Source organism: Prosopis cineraria, unplaced genomic scaffold (genome assembly GCF_029017545.1).
Source record: "Prosopis cineraria cultivar Desert tree isolate PC_DT_omini unplaced genomic scaffold, ASM2901754v1 PC3, whole genome shotgun sequence".
NCBI lineage: Eukaryota > Viridiplantae > Streptophyta > Magnoliopsida > Fabales > Fabaceae > Prosopis > Prosopis cineraria.
The window spans coordinates 46,415,837-46,438,233 of record NW_026555334.1 but is presented as its reverse complement, the minus strand read 5'-3'; the positions used below and the strand labels follow the sequence as shown (position 1 = coordinate 46,438,233).

The 22,397-nt window shown below is 34.4% G+C and overlaps 2 protein-coding genes across 14 annotated transcripts; one reads left to right on the top strand and one right to left on the bottom strand.

Annotated features, from left to right (window-relative positions):
- LOC129305793 (E3 ubiquitin-protein ligase RFI2-like) lies at positions 1-6,303 on the top strand. The gene is made up of 6 exons (XM_054945889.1): positions 1-424; positions 2,970-3,139; positions 3,804-3,862; positions 4,453-4,478; positions 4,578-4,962; positions 5,111-6,303. The coding sequence occupies exons 1-6, from the start codon at positions 256-258 to the stop codon at positions 5,553-5,555; spliced, it is 1,254 nt and encodes a 417-aa protein (XP_054801864.1). The 5' UTR covers positions 1-255; the 3' UTR covers positions 5,556-6,303.
- Positions 6,304-6,675: 372 nt separating this feature from the next.
- Positions 6,676-11,406, bottom strand: LOC129305794 (serine/arginine-rich splicing factor SR30-like). 13 transcript variants are annotated; one of them, XR_008592043.1, is made up of 16 exons: positions 11,237-11,406; positions 10,896-10,992; positions 10,491-10,556; positions 10,316-10,390; positions 10,113-10,221; positions 9,933-9,979; positions 9,731-9,788; positions 9,334-9,383; positions 9,169-9,225; positions 8,924-9,075; positions 8,784-8,831; positions 7,896-7,943; positions 7,777-7,795; positions 7,315-7,348; positions 6,990-7,052; positions 6,868-6,885 (listed from the first exon to the last, which is right to left on the bottom strand). XR_008592043.1 is itself a non-coding variant. In XM_054945890.1 (14 exons), the coding sequence occupies exons 2-14, from the start codon at positions 10,980-10,982 to the stop codon at positions 6,838-6,840; spliced, it is 894 nt and encodes a 297-aa protein (XP_054801865.1). In that variant the 5' UTR covers positions 10,983-10,992; positions 11,237-11,405; the 3' UTR covers positions 6,676-6,837. The 13 variants fall into 13 exon arrangements, 1 of the variants encoding a protein (XP_054801865.1); XR_008592046.1 differs by having other exon boundaries at positions 6,676-6,885; positions 6,990-7,348; positions 7,896-7,999; XR_008592042.1 differs by having other exon boundaries at positions 6,676-6,885; positions 6,990-7,348.
- Between the last annotated feature and the right edge of the window lie 10,991 nt (positions 11,407-22,397).

Here is a 22,397-nt window from a genome sequence, read left to right as displayed (position 1 = left end):
GAGATAAATTTGATAGAGCCGGAGCGGATTTTTCATTCTTCCAATCATATCACATATCCCCCCACCCAGAACGATTTTCGTCCTCCTCCTCCAACCCTGCAACAATTTAGATCCCAGCTTCAACTATCCACTTTCTCGTTTTTCTGGCATATTTACGTGTTGGCGGTTGACATCCTTACCGAGACGGAGAAAAGGCATATGTTAAACCGTGTTATCCTGTTTGCAAAATTAGGGTTTTGAGACTTCCGTTTTGTCATGGGTTTTGGAATCGATGACGATGTTGTGGTTGATGACGGTGACGGGGATGCCGGCGCTGGAGGCAAGTCCTTTGGTTCAGTGTCTTGTTCAATCTGCCTCGAGGTTGTTGCCGATAATGGAGATAGATCGTGGGCCAAGCTTCAATGCGGGCATCAATTTCATCTGGGTAAGTGAATTTATGATGGAGTTGGGAATTATTTTATTTCACTTTGTTTGGATTCATGGAATTTGAGCCGTCAATAAGTATGCAATAGGATTAGGAATTGTCTTTTTTACTTGTTCAATAAGAATGGCATCATAGGACAAATGGGGAACTATCAATGTGCCAATCGGAAATATTTGGACTGGAGTTTTTGAAATCTAGTTTCAGTTTTTATCATGGATGAAGGGATAAAAAATAAAAATATCAGCTAAGCATGACAGTTGTTGTTTGCTGATATGCTCACTGGCCCTTGTTGGATTTAGGATTTCTCATTAAATAAAAAGGCCTACATGACATTTGTTTTTTTTTTTAATTTTTGGTACCTCTTAGCCAAGCATAACATTTGTATGACATTGTTATGCTATTTGTTGTACATGTCACTTGATGTCATGATGGATTGTCTCTTCATGTCAAAGTCAACTTTAGAATGGATTATACACATCCATGTCGGATTTCAAGGTTTAAACTTCAATGCTGTCAGCATGAATTCATATATGGGCATGTTATTTGGAAATAATCTGGGTCTTGTTAGATTGAGTCGATCAGATTTTAAAATTTAAATGTTGAACTGAGTTTCTAAATTCATTTATTTTCTTCACCCAACATATGCAATTGACTTCTGTTTCTAAATTCATTTATTATCCAACTTGACAAGATTGGGGAACAAGTGGTCATGAGTAAACAGTGAGTAGGAAACCTAAGGAGAATTTCTGGGATAAAAAAGATTAGGAATGATGTCCCATTATTGACATGAGATATAGTCCATAATAGAGCAGCAGAAAACAAAGTGCAAGATGCATGTTTTTCCCACTAGACCTAAGAATTATTAGTATTTTGTTGTGCGGACATTAAATAAAGAACTCAGAAAATCAATGGATCCATGATTCTATTTTTTAAAAATTGGCCCTTCTCATTCTCTATCGGTGATGGATTTCAAGTGCTGTGCCTGATAGTTCTTATGAGAATTATATTCGATGTCAAAGTGATGTTGATGTTGGGGAGAAGGGAAAAGAGGGGGAGGGAGAAGGAGAAGTAGAGAAATTGGGGAAGAGTGCGACAACAAAATACTCTCAATAAAATTCAATAAACAATAAGGCATGACAAGTGAGAAATTCTAGGGCTATTTGTGGCGCCTTAAATGGAAATAATAGAATAATAGTAATTCAAACTAATTTAAAATCAAAAGAGACGAGATAAAGCCTAATTCAAAATTAGCTTAAGAAAACCCAACAATAAAATAATTACCAATGCATGAAATGAATTCAAGAAAACCTAGCAATGATGGTGCTGCTTGTTGAATGGACTGGAGTCAGAAAAGTGCAAGAAAATTCTAAATAAAATGAAAGTCTGGGTGTTGGAGCATGTAGGCACTTGTGGTGTGTGAAAGCCACCTATAAGGAGCTCTTTTGGCATGTTGTGTGCAGGTGGTGCCAACAGCAGAACTTTTGGTTCTGGCAAAGTTTGAGGCAGCATTCTTGGTGGAGTTGGCTGTTGGTTGATTTGATGGCTGGGAAGGGAACTATGGCATATGGTCTGACAGACTTGAATTCTAATATTAAGTGAGCCAAATGGGGAGAAGAGGGGGAGGGGGGAGAGAGAATAAGGCTTGTTTAGTATGCTTGAATGTTTATTGATGGAATGGCAATAGGAAAGGTAATGGGAAAGAGAGCAGAAAAGAGAATGGAACAAGGTTTTAAATTATGCTTGCTGTGGCAGAAAAAATTAATGGAATGCTGAGATGGTTTTTGTTTGGTATGCAAAAAGAATGGTTTTTGTCTGAATAATGGAATGGAGGTTTTAAAATGCAGAAAGACATTACTATGCCAGTTTTATCTTTCTCTCTTCCCTCTTCTTCTTCCTGATGATGCTCTGCAACATTGTCATTAATCATCTACATCCCTATTCTGCTTCTGCTCAGTCATTCTTCTTTCCCACAATTTTTTCTCGATTTAATGATTTCATAATTTCAAAAAACAAAAAACAAAAAAATTAAAAGAAAAAAGATCTGGTTATTATTGCCAGGGACGCCATGTGATAAAATGAACCAGTTGGGCATAGACCAATGATTCCTTATTTCCTTTTATAAGAAAACTTATGGCTTATCAAATTTGGTCACGTAGAGAAGCTTCTCAAAATTAAAATCCAAAAGAAATGCAACGTTCCTCTTTGCACCAAAATCTGACCCATCAACAAGGCCTTCATGACCCAAAATCTGAATCATTTGTGATGCCTTGACTTTTTTGCTGATCTTCGCAACATTCCTGCTTGCACTATCACTAACGTTCAGTGTTCAACCACTGTCAGCCAACCAACCTCTAATGGTTCACGAATCTGACGGGTTTTGAACTTGCAATCCTTCATCTAAGCACTGCAATATAACTGTTAGAAAGCATCAAAGAACTGATATATAACGAGATTGCGTGTAATTTCTTATAATTGAATTTCTGACATGATAATAATACCTGCATCATATTCTTATGCTAATGATGATATGCTCTGAACCTTTCAGATTGCATTGGTTCAGCGTTCAATATTAAAGGGGCAATGCAATGTCCGAATTGTCGGAAGATTGAGAAAGGCCAGTGGCTTTATGCTAATGGCTCTCGGTCATTTCCAGAATTAAGCATGGATGATTGGGCACATGATGAGGACCTTTATGATCTTAGCTACTCTGAAATGGTAGTAGTCTCTATCTTCTTCATCATTGATTCTTATTAGTGTTATTGGTACTATTTTTTTCCCTTGTTGTATTTTATGCTTGCAAAAGAAACTTCACCAACATTATTTTTTCTTCAAGTTCCATTTCTTGGTGAATCATGCTGATGGCATTTGTTTTCCATGTGCTGTTATGAAAATAGCATTACATATATGATTTTTTTTTTCTCTGTGTTTTTTCATTTTGTGTATTTTAATTTTTCTCTCCATGTGCCTACTCTTCCAGAATTGATAAAAACACTGCCTTTCTAATTGTTGGCTAATGTTTCTCTCTTAAACAACCTATATGCGTTCTTTCTCATCTCTGTCCATTAACTTCGTTTGTCTTGTAACGACCTCACTAGTACAGATTATGCTGCTGATTTGTAAAATAATTTTAAATTCTTTCAAAAAATTTGTATTTTTGTAAAGAAAATGACAGAACGTACATATGTTCTCTTGGCACTGTCAAAAAGTTACACCATGTTTCTTTTCCGTTTTTTGTTTTGTCTTCTTAAACATGAGTACATGATTGTTGAAATGATAATGTTTACTTGTATGTGTGTGGACTATCTTCTACTTATCATTTTGACTTATATTGATTTTTTATCATTTTGACTTATATTGATTTTTTTTTTTTTTTTTGCAGTCTTTGGGATTTCATTGGTGTCCGTTTGGTAGCCTAGCCCGACTTCCTCCATCTTTTGAGTAAGCCTAGTATCATGTCATAATATGATCACAAACAAATATGTATTAAGTTTGTAGACTAAAAAATTGTAGACTAAGATCTGTGTCTTTGAATTCTTTTTTTTTTGGGTAGTTGCCCGGGCCTCCTTTTTCTTAAGTATGATTTTGAATCGTGATTTTGAAGCTAGCATCATTGATGGAAATATATGAGGCAGTTCTTTTGAAGCTGCATAAAGTATTGCTGTCTTGAGATTTTAATTGGGAAAAAAGTTTTAACTTAAACTCTCCACCTTTCAAGGATGCCTAAATTACACAGCTCCCTGATATGGAAGAATCAGTTCTGGTTATATTTGGCAGTGTTTTATGGTAGCTTTGCGATAATTAGATTTAGATATGCATTCTATGATGTTGTATAAAAATCAAGATGACCTTTTGCATTGTCCAATTTTTTTTTTTTTCTGGGTTTATTGCTTTCAGTTTTATGGATATCCTTCCTTGTGTTCCTTTAAAAAGGGTGGGGAGGGGGGATAAAATACAGCACTAAAATCCTTGTTTCTAGGAAATGATTAGCTGCTTTTCAACTCTCTTTAATATTGTGATCGTTTTTCCAGGGAAGGGGAATTTTCATCATCTGCATGTAAGATCCTTTTTCCTGTGTATCGGCATCTCCTTTTAGTTGTAGTTGTAGCTTGCATTTGACTGAATATGCTATCTTGACTGGAATGGTGGGATGCAGATCATGATATAGGGGGACAACATGCCATATTCGCCGAACATACAGCATCTGCTAGTCATCCCTGTCCATTTATTGCGTACATTGGACCAATACATCCGTCTTCGTCCAACTCTGCAGGAACGGTTTCAGATGCTTCTTCTAGCTTTACCAACCCCTGGAATGGCCCATCTTTGCCCAATGACATGCCAGCTTCCTACACTTTTCCTGCTGTGGATCTCCATTATCACAGTTGGGAACACCATTCATCGCCTTTCTCTACAGCCAGCAGTGGTCCGGGTACTGCTGATCAGCCATCCATATCGCCTGCCAGTCAAAGGCCAGCCAGGGGTGGTTTGGATACTCCAAGATCAGGATCTTTTATGCATCCTTTTCTTGTTGGGCACAGGTACCTCATTCGTGATTAGAAATAAAAGATATGCTCAAATGTGACTTGATATGCTCATGTTCAGTTTTGTAGCCTCTCGTAAGTAATTGGTACACGCACAAAACAAATTCTGGGCCCATAGACATCTGATGCGTGTAAATTTCTGCAGTTCCGCTGCTGCTTCGTCAATGATCCCCCCTTATCCAGGAAGCAATGCTCGGGCACGTGACAGGGTCCAAGCTCTTCAGGCGTACTATCAACAGCACCAACCTAGTAATTCAGTCATGCGGACGCCTATTGCCTCGGGAACCCGAAGATCTAGCAGTCATAGAGGATCAGCACAGCTAGGACCGGTGGCCTCATCACCAGACCAAGGAGGCGGCTTCTTTCTCGTTCCTTCAACAGGACGCAGTTTTCAAGAAGAAAACCATCTACCAAGTCGCTTCCGTGCATGGGAAAGAGATCCCTTGACTTCCTTGTCGTCAAACCATGTTGATAGAGAGTCCGGTTGGGTAGCGTACCACCAGCCTCATGGCGGGTCAGACCCAAGTGTGAGATCATTAGGATTTCGATTAAGACACGGGTCAGAGCGAGTGCCTTCGCAAAATCGGTGACATGCGTGTTGCCCTGCGAAGAAAACTTTCACTGCTAGGGAATATCAAAATTTTATATATGCTTGAGAAATGTTTTAAGTGATGATTCGGCCTTGCAGACTACAGACTCTGGGTGGCCTGGAATTCACCTGGCTGACAGGTGGCAGTGTGATTGAGGGACATTAACTTGCTTTGGTTTCTTATCCTCCGGGGGGATAAAATAAGATGATATCTTATTGGAGAAATCAGGCGTTGAGATGACACGTTACGTCAACTGGAGGAGGGCAGCTGCCGCTGGACTGTAATGACTGACGTTCGTGCTAATGCTCGTTGTATTGAGAATTCAAGTACTGGGTCTTTGCATCTCGTGGTGAGGCTGATTGTTGAGATTTGTGCAAGAACTGGTCCACCGTATGGAAATTGCATGACAGCTCGATTTCGCTTGCATGATGATGTTCGAGTTCTGAGCTTGGTTAAAAGAATTTATTCCTCGGATTTAGTGTGAAATATGATCGAGGATAAACAGTTCTTATCGTGATCATGATACCATGGAATCTTGTGAAAATGGTTATTCATTTAAAATGGGTAAGTAACCGTTGTAACGGAAGAGAGCTTGAACATAATTAAAATTAGAATGTCTAGGAAAAGGTCGTTCTTTGAAACTGCTCTCTACTCTAGCTTTGGGCCCCACGTCTTTCATCATTGCCTTTAAATTTAATTCGGGACTTCATTTTAGCCACTTTTTTATTTGAAAAAAAGAATTGCAATCTTTCTGGTTATTATGATTTTATTTTTATTGTAACTGTAGAAAAAATTGTCTAAACAACTCATTTTATTATAACTAGTTCAAAAATGATTCATAATCTTAAGAAAAAAAAAAGTAATTTTGATTGCCAAATGTCATCGCCAGCGGAACAATAATAAAATAAATTCAGACGTGTGCCTTTGTTGTAATATTAAATCATAAAGCATTCATTTGAGAAATTTAGCAAGAAGGAAACAAATTATACCACAAAATTTATCCTTGTCTCAGGAAATGGTGGCATAATATGACATCATGCCAAAAACTGACTAAGAAATGCTGGATTGACCATTAAGACTAACCAAAGAACACCAGGCACATGGGCACATGACAAACTAGTTAGCGAGAACCAAGAAGAGATTATTATAACCATACAGATAATTTAGTTCTGGTTCATAATGTACCATCTGCCCCTTTTATTCATAACTCAGCCAACACCATTAGGAGCTACATACGAACCTTGCACGTCCTAAAATGCCAGCAAAAAAAAGCACTCATCTCTCAATAGCGATATGCAGAGTCAACAGAGCTGCCGCGGTCAGGCCTCACCTGCCAATCAATCATCCAGAACGTCAAGGAACACAAAATACTACTTTCGAGATAAGAAATTCATAATCAACTCCAGAAATGACCTTTAAGAATAATGAACATACCGAAGGTGAACGGGATCGCAACAAGCTTTTATGGCGAGGACTGTAACTTCTATAAGGTGAAGGCTGCTTAGTGCACAAAGAACAGTACCGTACAATTATGTTATGGAATGAATCCATGTTCATATAAAATACCGTTTGTATTCAAACCCTCTTTTGGCTGGCGTGTTCCATTATCCTATTATCTACTTAGTTCTTCTATGGCAAACAAAATGCAGAGGGCAAAGATTAAGCAAATGTGAAGAGAAAATTAGACAACCACGTATTTTCGTTCCTTTTGTCCCCACCTTTAAATAATCTCAGGTACTGCAAGTTGGATAATACTTACAGATGAATTTGGAGATCTGGATCTTGAGTGGGATCTGCAAATTTATGAAGAAACAACCCAATCAAATATCCATAATGATCCATCAAAATGCTTGACTCACAAGCCCAATATCAGTTTCACACCAAAGTTGCCACAAGCCGACAACCCAAAGGAAGAAACAAATCTACCACAAGTCTAACGCAGCTGCCAAGTGGAAAATTAATAGGACTCAGTATCTCATTCGAAGTCTGAATTAAATCTATTCCTGGCTGCGTAGGATTCTTGGACAAGCTGCGGGGATGCTAAATCCAAGACATTACATCATCACAAAGTAAAATCCTAAAGGAAGTGTCCAGTTCAGCTCCAGAACTTAGAGCATATGTTATATTGAAGTAGTTTCGGGAATGTAATATTTCAGATAAGCAATAGTCAGTGCCAATTCCGCTTAGCTCAGGATAATCCAGCTTTTAGATTCCAACTCACCCATATACAGCCATCCGGTCTACAACATCAGCAGACCATGAATAACATCAATAAATCTTGTTATCAATTGTCAGAGCATTAAGTTGTTCCACAGGCGCTCATCAATAAAACTGTGTTACCTCAATCACTAAGCTGCAGGCATTTGAGCACCACATGCCATCAAGATCCTAACAGGCAGTCCAGAGGTTATGCAAAATGCCACATTTAGATAACAAAAGTCAACCTAGGGAACATTATACAATTAGCGGCAAACCAGATGAACCAGTTTACAATTCCCTCTCCACCTTCCAAAATATGAAGAATTATGCTGACAAGTATATGGAGCAGCATAAGGTTTTATGAGAACAGAGTGAATGTTGTAATAAAGTTTTTCGTATCATGCTGGAAAATCAATTTTATACTCCACTAACGCACAAACGAAATGAGAGGCCCAGTCAACTACAACTGACCAAAAAAGGTATGTAATGAATATAAAGGTGAAGGCAAATATTGAAGCACAGTCAATCTCGAAAAAGAATCCGTACGTAATATAATATAGACCGATAAAGCAGAGTTAAAGGTCTTTTCTGATAACTAAAATCATGGAAAAACATTCCTATGCTTATAACACGCGAAGATACTTAGCTATTCCAGTCGAGGTTAAAAATCATGGAAGACCCAGCTGGCAGGAATCCTAATGAATCAGGGAAAATTTGCCAAGGATTGAGAAATTTTATGGAAGTCGGACTATCTATACATGTATGATTTGCACAAGAAATCGGCTAACTCCTCTAATTTCGCATCATAACTAAACAAAAGTGAAGGGGAAACTTATCAAAGAGCTCAAACTGCAGTTCTGCCTATCAAAACACTGATAAAATTTAATTAAAAATACAGTCAAGAAAGATAACAGATTTGGCGCCAAGGGATTTTATAATAAGAACACCCATCATGTAAATGTATAATCACCTTAGAAACTTAAATTAGAAAAACAAGTGCACAGAAAAGGAGGCAGAGAAGAAACTTGCCTTGAAAGAGATATTGAACGTCTTGAAAGTTTTACCTTTGGTGACAAACTGCAACATATGAAGGCCAATTGATTCTTCAATTCGTAATTACAACAGACACAATCACACAAAATCATACTTAAACAGCGCAGCAAATTAACCTTCTGCTGCTGCCTCTATAGCAGTGATCCCGACTCAAACTGCGGCTTCGACTTCGTGACCTATAAGGACTGCGGCTATAGCTTCGAGAATAGCTTCTCCTTGAATCACGGCTGAGACTCCTAGAATAACTCCGTCGATCATATTCCCTCACCTAGATCAATAACCAACCAGAGAAACAAATGATTAAACATACAATCACACAAGTAGGAACCAGAATGAAGCTAAAATGCAAATCATTAAATACCCGTATGTATGCACGAGAAAATGCATTTCGGAATTCTGAGTCATCAAGTTTCCTGATCTGTGAAAGAAGGCAATACAAATATTACCGGTAAGTATAGATGGTGGTCATCTTAAAAATCCAGCTCAAGGGGACCAAGCAATTAAAAGATGAGACCAAAATACTCACAGCATACTTCATATCATCATAGTTAGTATAATCCACGATCCCAGTCATGCCTACATAAGCATTGAATTTAACAGAAAAAATCATGCTTTGAAAAGTTCAACAAAAAAATTATAGAATATTTCTGTGAGTTGCAGAGAATAAAATACAAGTATGTTCTCCAAAAATTACAGTGCCCTACAATAAAGTCATCTACCTACAGCCTTATATCATTAACTTATTCAAAATTAACAAAAAGTAGAACTTTCAGAAAGACACTTCACTTAGGATATATTTATTCTTTTGCTTGCTTCGCTGCTTCAGCATCAAGCAAATTCCATCCAAATATATATCTCAACTCTCAACCATTTCTCACCAAGTCCAGAATGTGATAAGGCACGTTAGGTTTTATTCTACTTACCACCACGCTCACGAAAGACTTCAGAGAAGCATACATCACCAGCTTTGCGCATGTGATCCTAGTCATTGAACACTCAGAATCAGTGTAGATTACACATTAATTATCATCCAACTCTATGACGTCGCAATAAATATCATCAACCTCTTCCATGCAATTAATGTGATACGGTCAGACAATCTTAAGAAGAATGAACCATCCATACCTTCAGGTCTTGCCATGAAGCTGATGGGGGTAATCCAGTGACCAGAACTGCAAATTGAACAAAATAAATAACGCATCAAAAGCATTTTTCACCGTTGGAAATAAATCGACAATAAAAATGAAAATAAAATTAAACTAATATATAGAACTGCAAAAGCTTATATCAAGTAAAAATTCATACCACGATAGTCTGAACGCTTAGAAACGGCACGGCTACTACCACCACTGCTATAACTACTATAATGGTCAACCGATGATGAATATCCCCGCCCGCCATGTGCAAATTCAACCTATGAGTGGCGGAGAAACAGGCGTTCAAAAGGACGTTAGATACTGTGACAAAAACCAGAAAAAGTAGAAAGTGATAAAAGTAATTGTACTAACACGCAATCGGAAACCATCAAATTTATAACCATCTCGATAGCGAATAGCATCTTCAGCATCACGACGATTCTCAAACTGCGAAATATCATGTTCAAAACAGAAAAGATGGAAAGAAAAAAGTGAGAAATGTGAGAGAAATATCCCATGTCCTTATATCATAAAATCTGGGAAATACCTTCACAAAAGCATAACCAGGAGGTCTCGGAGGGATTTTCAAATCAATGTCAACAATAGGACCATACTGAGATCAGGAAGTGAAGACAGAAGTTAGTGAACGGATACAATGCAAATCTAGATCTACAACCATAATCGAAAGAACCAAAAAAAAAAAAATTATACCAACAAGAAAACATACTAACGAATAATTATATACTTTTTTTCCAGCCTTATGGCATGGCTTATAAGCTAAGGTGACATTTTATGTGCATGGAACGAACGTTTTTTTTTTTTTTTAAATGAAAAATATATAGCAAGGCATCTTTGGGAAAAGTATGTCAGCTAGAAGTACACTGTATAAAGCAATAGTTCAAGATTATAAGTTTCAGCAAAGATCAAAATAATAAATTATAAATATTTGTACCTTGTAGAAAAGATCCTCAACTTCTCTCAATCGAATATCACCAGGAAGATTTCCAACATAAATAGTGCGACTTGACAGGCTACTCATTTTTTTTTCCCTGAAAAACAATTAAAATCATAAAATTGCATATTTCCACCCCAAACTAAGTATAATTAACAAAGAAGTTTGTCTATATAGATTCTTATGATAGTTAGATGATTATCAAAACCTCCCCACTCGCAAAAGAAAGAAGAATCCGTGACTATTTCAAAATGTGTATATGATTTCAACAAACAGACAAAAGAAAATATACCAAATAGGAGAGTACTGGAGGGCGAGATGGTTAGCAAGGGAGCGCATACCTGACCAGAAAATTTGAGATGCAGAATCGGGCTGGGTAAGGATTGATCAGATAGGTGCGGGTGTTGGTAATTGGTGCTTCAGAAGTGAAATAGGAGAGATTAGAGAATCCGGGAGCTCGTTAACTTGGAGGAGTTGGTTTTCTGCATGGGCGCTTCTGGAAGCTGGAGAACAAGGGAAAGCTCATCTGCCAGTTATAAATTGAGACGTTTGTCAAGGTTCCAATGACGTGGTTACACGTACACGCTCTTCCAGTGAGATCAAGTGTGGGCCGTCCAAACATTCCCCGGTCCAATACTGTTGCCCGCATTTACTCAAAAGAACAGTATTCTCGGCCCAAAAGCGAAACTCTACAGACTTCTTAGGATTATTACCTTCCATGCAAATATTATTATTTTGTTTTTTTTACCAGCTAATATTATTATTTTTGCTAGTAAATCTATTTTTTATGTATAAGAGGAAAAAATAAAAACTAAAATATTATCCTCAAAAAAAGAGATATTATCCTCGAGCACTTTGTACAAGCTAAAATGACGCTGTCTAAAAGAACATAGCCAAAGTATGGATTAAGATTATAATTTCCATTTTCTTTTTAATTGGAATTGATTTTTTATCTTCTATATCATTTTTTTATGAATATTAGAAGATTTTTTTATGTCCATATCTTTAGATTTTTCAATATCCTTCACTTATCATAATATCTTTAAGTTATTATTATTTTATATATTTAATTTAATTTAATTGATATATTTGTGTTTATAAATATAAGGTATCTCAATTATATTTAACACACCCAAATAAGAAAGATCTTAATTCTCTCATACTCTTATTCTTTCCTTATAATTTTATCTCCTCTCCTCCTCTCAATCTCTATTTTCATAACATGTTATTAGCACGACTTATAATTACTGTATTAGAGATTAATGTTCATGTCAATGAACATCTCTAATAGAAATGGAGGTATGATTAGTTGAATATTAAGCAAATCTTTATCTTTTGTGAACTTTTGTTATTTTATATGTTATTTATTTTTGTTGAATTATTTTCATCCTCCCTCAATTAATTATTGTGTGCATCCAGAAGTATAAGGCATGATTTAATTTTAGAACAATGAATTATGAGGTTATCAACACATAACATATGGTGGTATTTGAAATTATTCACATTTAATATAGAGTGAATCTTGAATTTATTCATATACAAAATATAACATAGATCCCGAATATGTTCACATACAATATAAGGTGGATTTCAAGATTATTTGTAAAGTAAATCCTAAGTTATTTGCATTCAAAATACCTATTGGATCCTAAAATTATTCATATAAAATATAAATATTCATAGAAGATATATATTCAATTATTTTTTTTATCTATTTGTTTGTTTATTCTACATTCAATTACTTATTTTTAATTCATTGTTTATATATATAACTTGTTTGGCTACATAAATAATTTTTAGAAAAGTGAATGTTGAAGTCATGCACAAATAACAAAAAATAAATTCTAAAGTTATCCATATAAAATATAAAATGAATCTTAAAGTTATTCATATAAAATATAAAGTACATAGTAAAAATTATGTACACATAATAAAATATAGATTTTTGTGGATATTGAAGCTATTCATATGAAATATAAAATAGGTTCAAAATTTACCTATATTTAAATTATTTATTATTTTATTTAAATTATTTTATAATTGATAATATTAACTATTCTACATGTGGACTTGTTTACTTCATTTTTTTTAGTCATATCTCAATTTTCTATTTTTAGTAATATAATAATATGTAGTTACCAATGTTAATCATATGTAGGGTTAAGGGTCATTTTTATTTCTAAACTGTATACAAAAGTTTACAAATGATCATAAATTTAACTAAAGGTCAATTTTATCCTTCAACCTTAGAATTTTTATTTCTCCATACCCCTAGCTTTAATTATCCATTATTGAGGTCCACATGAATTTTTTAAATATTTTTAATAATAAAATATAATAATGGGACTTACTTTATATCTTTCTTACCTCACCTCACTCCTCTCTCCTTCTCCCCTCTCTCCTCGTGTCCCTTTCCTTCCCCTCTCTCTCTCTCCCCCTTCCCTACTCTCTCTCTTTATAACTTATCCAAGTAAACAGCCCAAGATGGTCGTAAATGGTGTAATGTAGAACTTATCAAAGATGACTCAACTACTACCTCTATAATTTGATAAAAAGAGAAGAGAATGTTTAGAGAAGGGTGCCATGGCGAAGAGCCATTCTTAATGGTAAGAGGTCTAAAGGATGTATGTAATATCCCCCTCACTAAACACAATCACACAAACAAAGGTAATCATAGGTTAAGCTCCTTTTTAGATTACCAAGTTTAAATTTTATAAAAATGGGATCTCAAGTTTTTATAAATCAATTTCACTAAAACATCACTTAATAAATCTCACATCAGAGTAAAATAATATTTCAAAAGCATGAGATACCTCAGAGGAATGAAAAAATTTAGAAACATTTGAAAAACATTAAGTCATGAAAAACAAGGCAGTGCGTCGCAGCATGTACACAAGCACCATGATCTGCGGTGTGTTGCATGCATCAAACGGCAATTTTGTTGTCATTTGATAGCAACCTGAGGCAACTTCTGACATGCCTCATTTTCCCATCTAATATCCAAATGAGGTAATTTAAGTGTCTACAAAAAGATCTTTTCCTAACCTAGCCAATGACATAAGTTTTACTTTTAAATTATGTCACACAAAGAAGATGAATACTCAAACACATTTTTAAATTATTTTCACAACTAAAAGGTGTCTAAAACCCTATAAATATGTCAAAAACCATTCCTAACACCCAAACCATTATCAATGGACCTAAGACTACCTGTACAATACACTGCACACACATAATTCTAATCATATCAAATTTTCACTCATCAACCCTTTTAATACCAAAAATAGAGGAGGAGCTCTTAGCATTGCATTTACTCATAAATATTCATAGACATGGTCAAATTAAATTTTTCACACTTATACCAATATTTTGACCCTATAAATACTTTAACATGTTATATACAACATTTCAATGCCCAAAATACATATCTAATTCATTAACAATAGTATAAATAAAATGCATCATAATTGGCAATATATTATCTATTACACAAAACAAATCTAGGTAAAGGGTTTATAGTAAGAATCACAGGTTCCTAAGCCTCTAGAGCTTTTGTTTTCCGCACCAAAGCTAGAGCATGTAAAATATTGAAGGAGATGGGTGAGTCTAGTTACTCAATAATCAAGGTACACATATCCTATGTAGTTATATATCAATTGATTTAAACACATAAAAGGGAGTAGATTACTCAAAATATGAGATTATACATAATACAAGTTGTAATTTTACAATAGACTCATTTTTATATCTCTCATTTCAAAACACCGAGTACATTACTACAATACACTCAAACATATGACAATGACCTAACTCATCAACTCAATGCACAATGTCACAACACAGACAATAATGCGATAATGGCATATTCACTTTTATGACTTACCATAAACTTAACAGCCATATGACAAGTCGAATATATATATACATATATGCATGATCAATTCCTCTTTATACCCTCCTTATTTCCTTCGGCTAAAATTGTGGGTTATAAGCAAAATCAAGGTTTCGTTCATGTGACTGGACTACTTAAGCTCACCAATTGTGAGGTATGACCTAGCCAAATATCACAATACTCACTCTCAGACCACGACTTCCCTCAGTCTCGAATATCTAGAGTGTCATATACCCTAAGCCAATATCCTCAACAAACAGTAGGACAAGCTTGGCTTTCGTGCACTGAAAGGCAGCCATAAATACCATATAAATTTTATCTACTCCATTCTCTAGACGAGCTCCCATCAAATCATCATATTATGTTTGCATTTACTCATTTCACAATTTAATCTACTTAACATCACACGTTGGGCTTATGGTATCATGCCACCCAAGTGAGTATCAACATCATCACAATCATTATCCACTTCAATTCTTAATTTCATAAAATGCTTTAATTTCTCATTTAGCCACATATATAGTACTCACATGTCAATACAACCATATGATCATCACATCTCATGTCACACGCTTCTCATTTCAATTACATGTCATAATTTGCAAATTATTTTAAGTTTCATCTCCACATTTAAATCAAGTTAAGGATTACTACACTACCATATGGTTTACGGCATGCTTTCATATTTACAAATTCAATTGTGCATGCAAATAAACTCATTTTACATTATAATATAATTTACAAACAACTATCTAAGATAGGTTTTCCTCGATTATCTCAAACCTTTAAGAGGTTAAAGGTTTACCCCTTAATGACTTGCTTCCAAGCTTGCTTTCCCAAGCCAAATATGGTGCCCGGATGATTACTATATAATTAATCAAGTCCAAATTCATCAATATTGTTAAACACATGCTCCTGACTCTAATTTTCCAATTTCCAAAACACTTAAAGCCTTCATTTCTAACAATTAGGCTTGCCCATTAAGTATTTTAACTCTCTATCAATCCTCAACTAACCATTAAACTCTTCTTAAGTCATTAATGTCAACCAATAACCCTAAACATTCAAAATCAATGCCTTAATTTTGAACATTAATAAAGCTTACCAACCAAAAACTTATAAAATAATCAATACTAGATTTAGACACCCTAAATAACTCTCATTAATTCCATTTAAGTTAAAAGGTATAGATTCATAACTCATATGGACCAAAAATCATCTCCCATTAATAAACCCTAACCAAAAGCTTGAGAACATAAGTTTGAAAGGGAAAGAATAAGCTAGGAGGCTTACCCTTGGGGTTTAGTAGCTTAAAAAGACCTCCAATCCTTTTAAGAATGAAGCTCTAGTAGATCTCTCTTCGTCTTCTTCATTTCCTTTATCTCTTCTCTCTATTTTTCATATTAGTTCGCATCTTATTTTTGCAAAAAGTGTACCATACACTATGGCACCTATATCACACACCGCGGTATATGATGTAAAGAGGGATCTTTATATTCTAATTGGCTTATGCATAGCAGCATGTCGTGCACACACCGCAGCATGTGGCACAGAGCTATTTCTCCTTATTTTTCTCACTTTTTCATGGCTGGGTGACTTGACTTCACTCCGGACTCAATCCTAAGGCTAAACTCACAATCCAAAACATTAATTAGCTCTCTGTAACTAATTTACTTAATTACCCTGATTTTGTAACATCCTCAAATTTTAATCTGGTTATTTAAACCTGATTAGATTGATTAAGTTTATTAGAAAGGTGTGTGGCTAGAGAGGTCTAACGGGCATGTTTAATTTTATTTTCAACCTTAAATATGGATTCGAAGGAAGTCGAGTCACCTAGGAATGAAAAAAGGGAGAAAATTTGAAAGGGATGGTTCTATGCCACACGTCGGGGCTTGTGAATTTGGCCACCCCAACACATGTGTGTCAATACACTTAGAGAGATGCTCTCTGTGCCATACACTATAGTGTATTGTACATTCACTGTGATGCATGGCCATTTTTTTGCAAAATAAGAATGCAAACTGATGCAATAAAAGAGGGAAAAGAAAGAGAGGCAACGAGATATAGAAAGAGTAGTGTTAGGGCTTGCGAAAATTAACCTTTGAGAGTACTTTAGAGCTAGAAAATATTTAAAGTAAAGTTTATAAACTTAAATCTTCCTACCTTCTTTCATTTTCTTAGTGTTAGAAGTTAGGGTTTAGTTGATAATGGTGATTTTCAATCCATATAGGCTATAAATCCGAACCATCAACATAAATAGAGTTAATAAAATTTGATGAAGCTAATAAAACCTAGTATTTATGGTTTTGTGCTATCCAGAGTTGGGGAACATTTAATATCCAAAAATTCTCTATGAATATGTTATTTGGAATAATGTAGCTTTATTAATGGCTACTAAAGAGTTCAATGATGTTGATGAGGGCTAGAGAAAGTCAAGAAACCTTTTAGGTATTTTTATATGAGTGAAAACTGAATCTTGAGAGTGAAAAAATGTTGAGTTAGTAGTCGAAATTATCCAAAAATTAAATATTGATTAATTAATTTGTGACTCGTTATAGAGTGACAATCTTTCACACCATTCAAGCTTCTTAGAAGCTTTGGAAGTGAGTGTTTGAGGGTTGAAACTTTTGACGTTTCAAAAGTTTGAGGTAACTAGAGAAATTCTACCTTGTGCTTTTTGTGTGTTAATTAGTTTATGGTTTGACATTTGATAATTGAATTATATAAATTTGAATGAAATTCAAGTGTGGCATAAAATTTGTTAAAATTCGTTATGATGATTTTTGTAAAAGTTCAATGATATGTTATATGCAAAATCCTTTGAAACATGATTAATGGATTTCTTGTAATATGATTTTATGAAGTTCAATAATTATGTACTAAGTAGAGTTTCATGAATGTGAGATAGAAGGAATTTAATGAAATTGCAAATGAGATGTTCAATGGATTTGTAATTGAGGAGTCTAATGAAATTGGTAAAGTAGAGTTCAACGATTGATTGTGTATTATGTGATTGAACAAGAAATTGTATATGCAACGCACAAGAAATTAGAACAATCCAATCACATAAACCATAAACCAGTTCTCAGAACCAAGGAAATTGATACCAAGTTGAAACGTTCTCACTCCACTAAACACAATTAACAAATAAAACTCATGGTAACCTAAGGATTAACTCAAAAAGTGATTACCAAAATTTAATCAAAAATAAGGGATCCTAAGTTTTCTAAATAGAAACAAGTTAAAATCGATTAAAATCTTTTATATCAGAGTAAAAATAAGCTTTAGAAGCATGGGATACCTCAGAGGAGTGAAAGAAGTTGAAAATGGTTGAAAAACAAAACATGTGATGTGATTTAGAGCCATGCACTGCAGCTTATGCACGCTATGTCGTGATGTGTTATTCTCTATGTCACGCGCAGTGGCTCAGGCGCCATGCGCCGCGGCATGTTGCACGAAATTTCACTAGTTCTGCTATCATTTGACAGCAAAATTGAGAAAATTTTCGACTCGCCCCGATTCTTCGTCCGATGTTTGAATGACGTGATCTAGATGTCTACGAAAAGTTTTTTATATGAAATAGCTAATGGCATAAGTTTCACTTCCAAAATAAGTCACACTAGAAAGTTGGGCACTCAAACACATTTTAACCACTTTTCAACACTTTTACATAAAATGTGTGTCCAAAACCCTCAACAAGTGCCAAAAGTTTTTCCTAACACCTGAACCATGTCTAATCTAGGACTACTACTACAACATATTACAAGCACCGAAATATCAATATAACCAAAATTCACTCTTCAATCCCATTTTACCAAAATAAAGGGGGAGGTAATTTGCCATTGCATTTAACTCAAATCATTCAAAACATGCTTAAATTTTTATTTTTACACTTGTACTAGTATTTTAACCCTATAAAAATATATATATCAACATGCATAAAGGCTAAGGGCCTAAAATACAATTCTAACATTTTCAACAACCAAAATACTTCAAGTGAGGTAATATGCATCCTAAAATTGGCAAATGATATGCTATTACACAATTAAATCTAAACTAAAGGCATACAGTAGAAATATGCTAATTTTCTGCCTCTCTAGTCTTCCCCCTTTCAACACCAGAGCTAGAACTTGAAAAGTATTAAATAAGAGGGGTAAGTCTAACCACTCAGTAACCAAGGTTAAACCTACTCTAAGCAGTTATATATCAATTATAAAACAAATACATGTATAAGGAGATCAAATTTATAAAGCATGTCCACATATATCACATTTTATCACTTATCACTCTATAGCTTCTTTACTCACATAACTAGGTATATTGTCACTATATTCTCAGCTATGTGACATGACCCATACTATTATGACATGCCATTACTTAGCATGTGTGACACATCATATATTTACTTAGGTAATGATCAACTACCCTTATATCCTCCTTATTTTCTCAGACCGAAATCATGGGCTATAACATTAATTAGAGCTCTATCCGTGTGACTGGACTATCCAAGCCTACCAATTGTGAGGTGTGACCCAATCAAAGATCACAAAACTCACTCTTAGACCACGACTTTTTTCATTCTCAAATCCTTGAGGTATCTCCTACCTAGGCTATCCTTCTCATTGAACCAGTGGAAATAGCTAGGTTCTAGTCCCTCGACAAACTATGAGACAATCTCTAGACAAATAGTGGGACAAGGTTATAGCCCTCGTGCACCGAAGGGTAGCCTAAATACCATATAAATTTTCTCTACTCTCAATTTTTAGACGAACTCCTACCACTGATCATGCCATAATTATTACTCACTTGAGTTTACTTTTTCGCTTTCATATACTCACTTTTACAACAACCACGTTGGGCTCACAACCTTACACTACCTAAGTGTGTATTCTTATAATTTTCTCACATACATTTCATCACTAACACATAAATATCTCTACTCATCATTGTATTCTTTTTTTTTCAAAACATACGCATTCTCATAGTAAAATCCTCTTAACTTTGCATTTTGCATTTCAAGCTAAAATAGCATTGTGCTCAATCAAATTTTCATACACTCATTGAAAACTAATATATAGGTTTACAAAAAAAAAAATCAATCTCATGCATGTAACATTCACCATTCGCATTCAACAATCAATTAACATACAACTATTTAAAGTAGAGTTTCCCCCGGTTACCTCAAACTTTTAAAAGGTCAAAGATTTATCCCTCAATCAACTAGCTTTCAAGCTTGAAATTCTAATCAAATAGGTGTCCAAGAGCCAAAACTAAAATCAACCAAGTTGAATTCCATCAACATAACAAACTCAACAACTTGAACCCTCAATCTCTACTCTCAAATTGTCCAACCTTCACTCTATAAGAGGTGGAGCTTGAGTATTGGATTTAATAGTTATCTTTAGCCCTCAATAGCATTAATGAGCCATTAAATTTCTATTAATGGCATCACAAACTTTCAGTTACCCATAATAAATGGGATTTTCAAACATTAATGGTGCCCAGCAACCCAATATATCAAAACTCATTATACTTAAGTTTAGATACTCTAATCTATCCCCATTAACTCTGTTTGAGTCAACTAATTCAGACTCATAACTTATATGGACCGAAATCCTGCTTCTACTATCAAACCTTAACCATAAATTCATAAAAATGGAAGAAATTGGGAGATTAATGAGTATGATACTTATCTTAAGTATTTGTAGCTTTCAAAATACTCTTAAAGTCATCCTCAAGTAAATCCTAATAAAGCTTTGGCACTTCTTCTTTCTCTCTTTTCTCTTCTCTCTATTTCTGTCTCATTTCGCGTCTGATAAACTACAAAAAAAATGACCATGCGCCACGACGGATGCACAACACGTCACGGCGGATGGTACAAAGAGGTCCTCTCTCTCTCTTAGAGATGGCTGTGCGTTGTGCCTAATAATCTAAGTGCCACGGCATATGGCACAGCAACTTCAACTCTTCCTTTTCTTCTCCTTTCGATGCTCAGGTGATTCGCCTCGATACCGAACTGACAACTAGGGCTGAAATACCACCAAATATAATTATTAGACCTCTCTAATCACATACCATTTCAATTTACTTGATTACCCTAATTAGGTTAAATTAATCAGGGAATTAAAACTCAGGATGTTACAATGTTGATTTTATTTTATTTTGTTCCTTTAAAAATCTGTTCCTTCATTCACTTTAGGGTTTTCTAGATAAATCTTGGCTTTGATGTATAAATCTTTTGTTGCAAAGACTTTTGATTTGAACTTTTTCTAAAAGTATTGTTCTCTGAGGTTTTCTCCTGTTCGTTTCTTGTATTAAATCTTCTTCCACTAGATTTTACAAATAAGGGTGTCTATGGTTAAGCCACATTTCAGGTTTAACTACACATAATTACTCAAACTAGCATCAAAATTGTTCATGCAAGGTTAGTCACAATCACCTATGCTCATAGGAGATCAGTTTCGTTACTCATCATGTGATAAACACCATGGTGCTTATCACATGATGAGTAATCTGGATCGTTCAGATTTTTAATCTGAATGGTCCAAGTTTTTATATTTTATTTTTATATTTTATTTTATATTTGATAAATAAAAATTATAAATTTTAATAAATTTACTCTATCATCAATCTGGATAATACTGATTTAATCTGAATGATAAATTTAATATTAAATATTTTTATAAATTAATTATTTAAATGTACTCTACATAGTCTATATTTAAAAATTTTAAATCATAATTTTTTAATTTTTTTAAAAATCCAATTTGAAGATTATCTTTATGTTTATTTTTTAATATTATATTCACTAAAATAAAAAAATTTTAAAATAATTTTAGTTTAAATTCAGACATTTCAAAATATATCTAGATAGTCAATTTATAAAAATATTTAATATTAAATTTATCATTCAGATTAAATCTACAATTGTCCCGATTGATGATAAAATAGACTTATTAAAATTTAAAATTTTTATTTTATTAAATATAAAATAAAATATATAAATAAATAATGAAACCCGGCCCTTAAGCTTGTATCCACATTAATGCAATTTTCTCTTCGATCTAGTATCTACATGGTAATGGGAAGAGTCAAATATATACCTTTTGCTCTTTTATGCGATGCTTGCTGCTGTAGGGATAAATATTTTAAGCAGACAGGAGCCGTCAGTCGTATATTGTTTTTTTTTTTCAAAATATATATATATATATATATATTGTATTCGATAGATTGTCATACAAGATGTCCCCCAAATATAAAATTCTATTATTTTATATCTCATCTCATGTTACATGAAAAAAATCTCAAACATCTCACGTTGCACGTACTTCTAATAAGTACTAAATATATTATTTGATATTTAATTTCCAATTGTCATATGAAACAAATATGATCATCCCGAAGATAATCGAGATACCGCCGAATGTTAGGTATCAAACAATTCCATGGTAAAGAATTTTGAACTATTTGGAAACATTGCTGTCAAGTGTGGAGACTGGTCTTTCTGGCTTCTGGTTTCTCTCGACTTGTTCCTTTGGTCATTCTCCGGGAAAGGAATGATCAGAATATATCATATGCTTACGGTCACCATGTTGATTATATCAGCA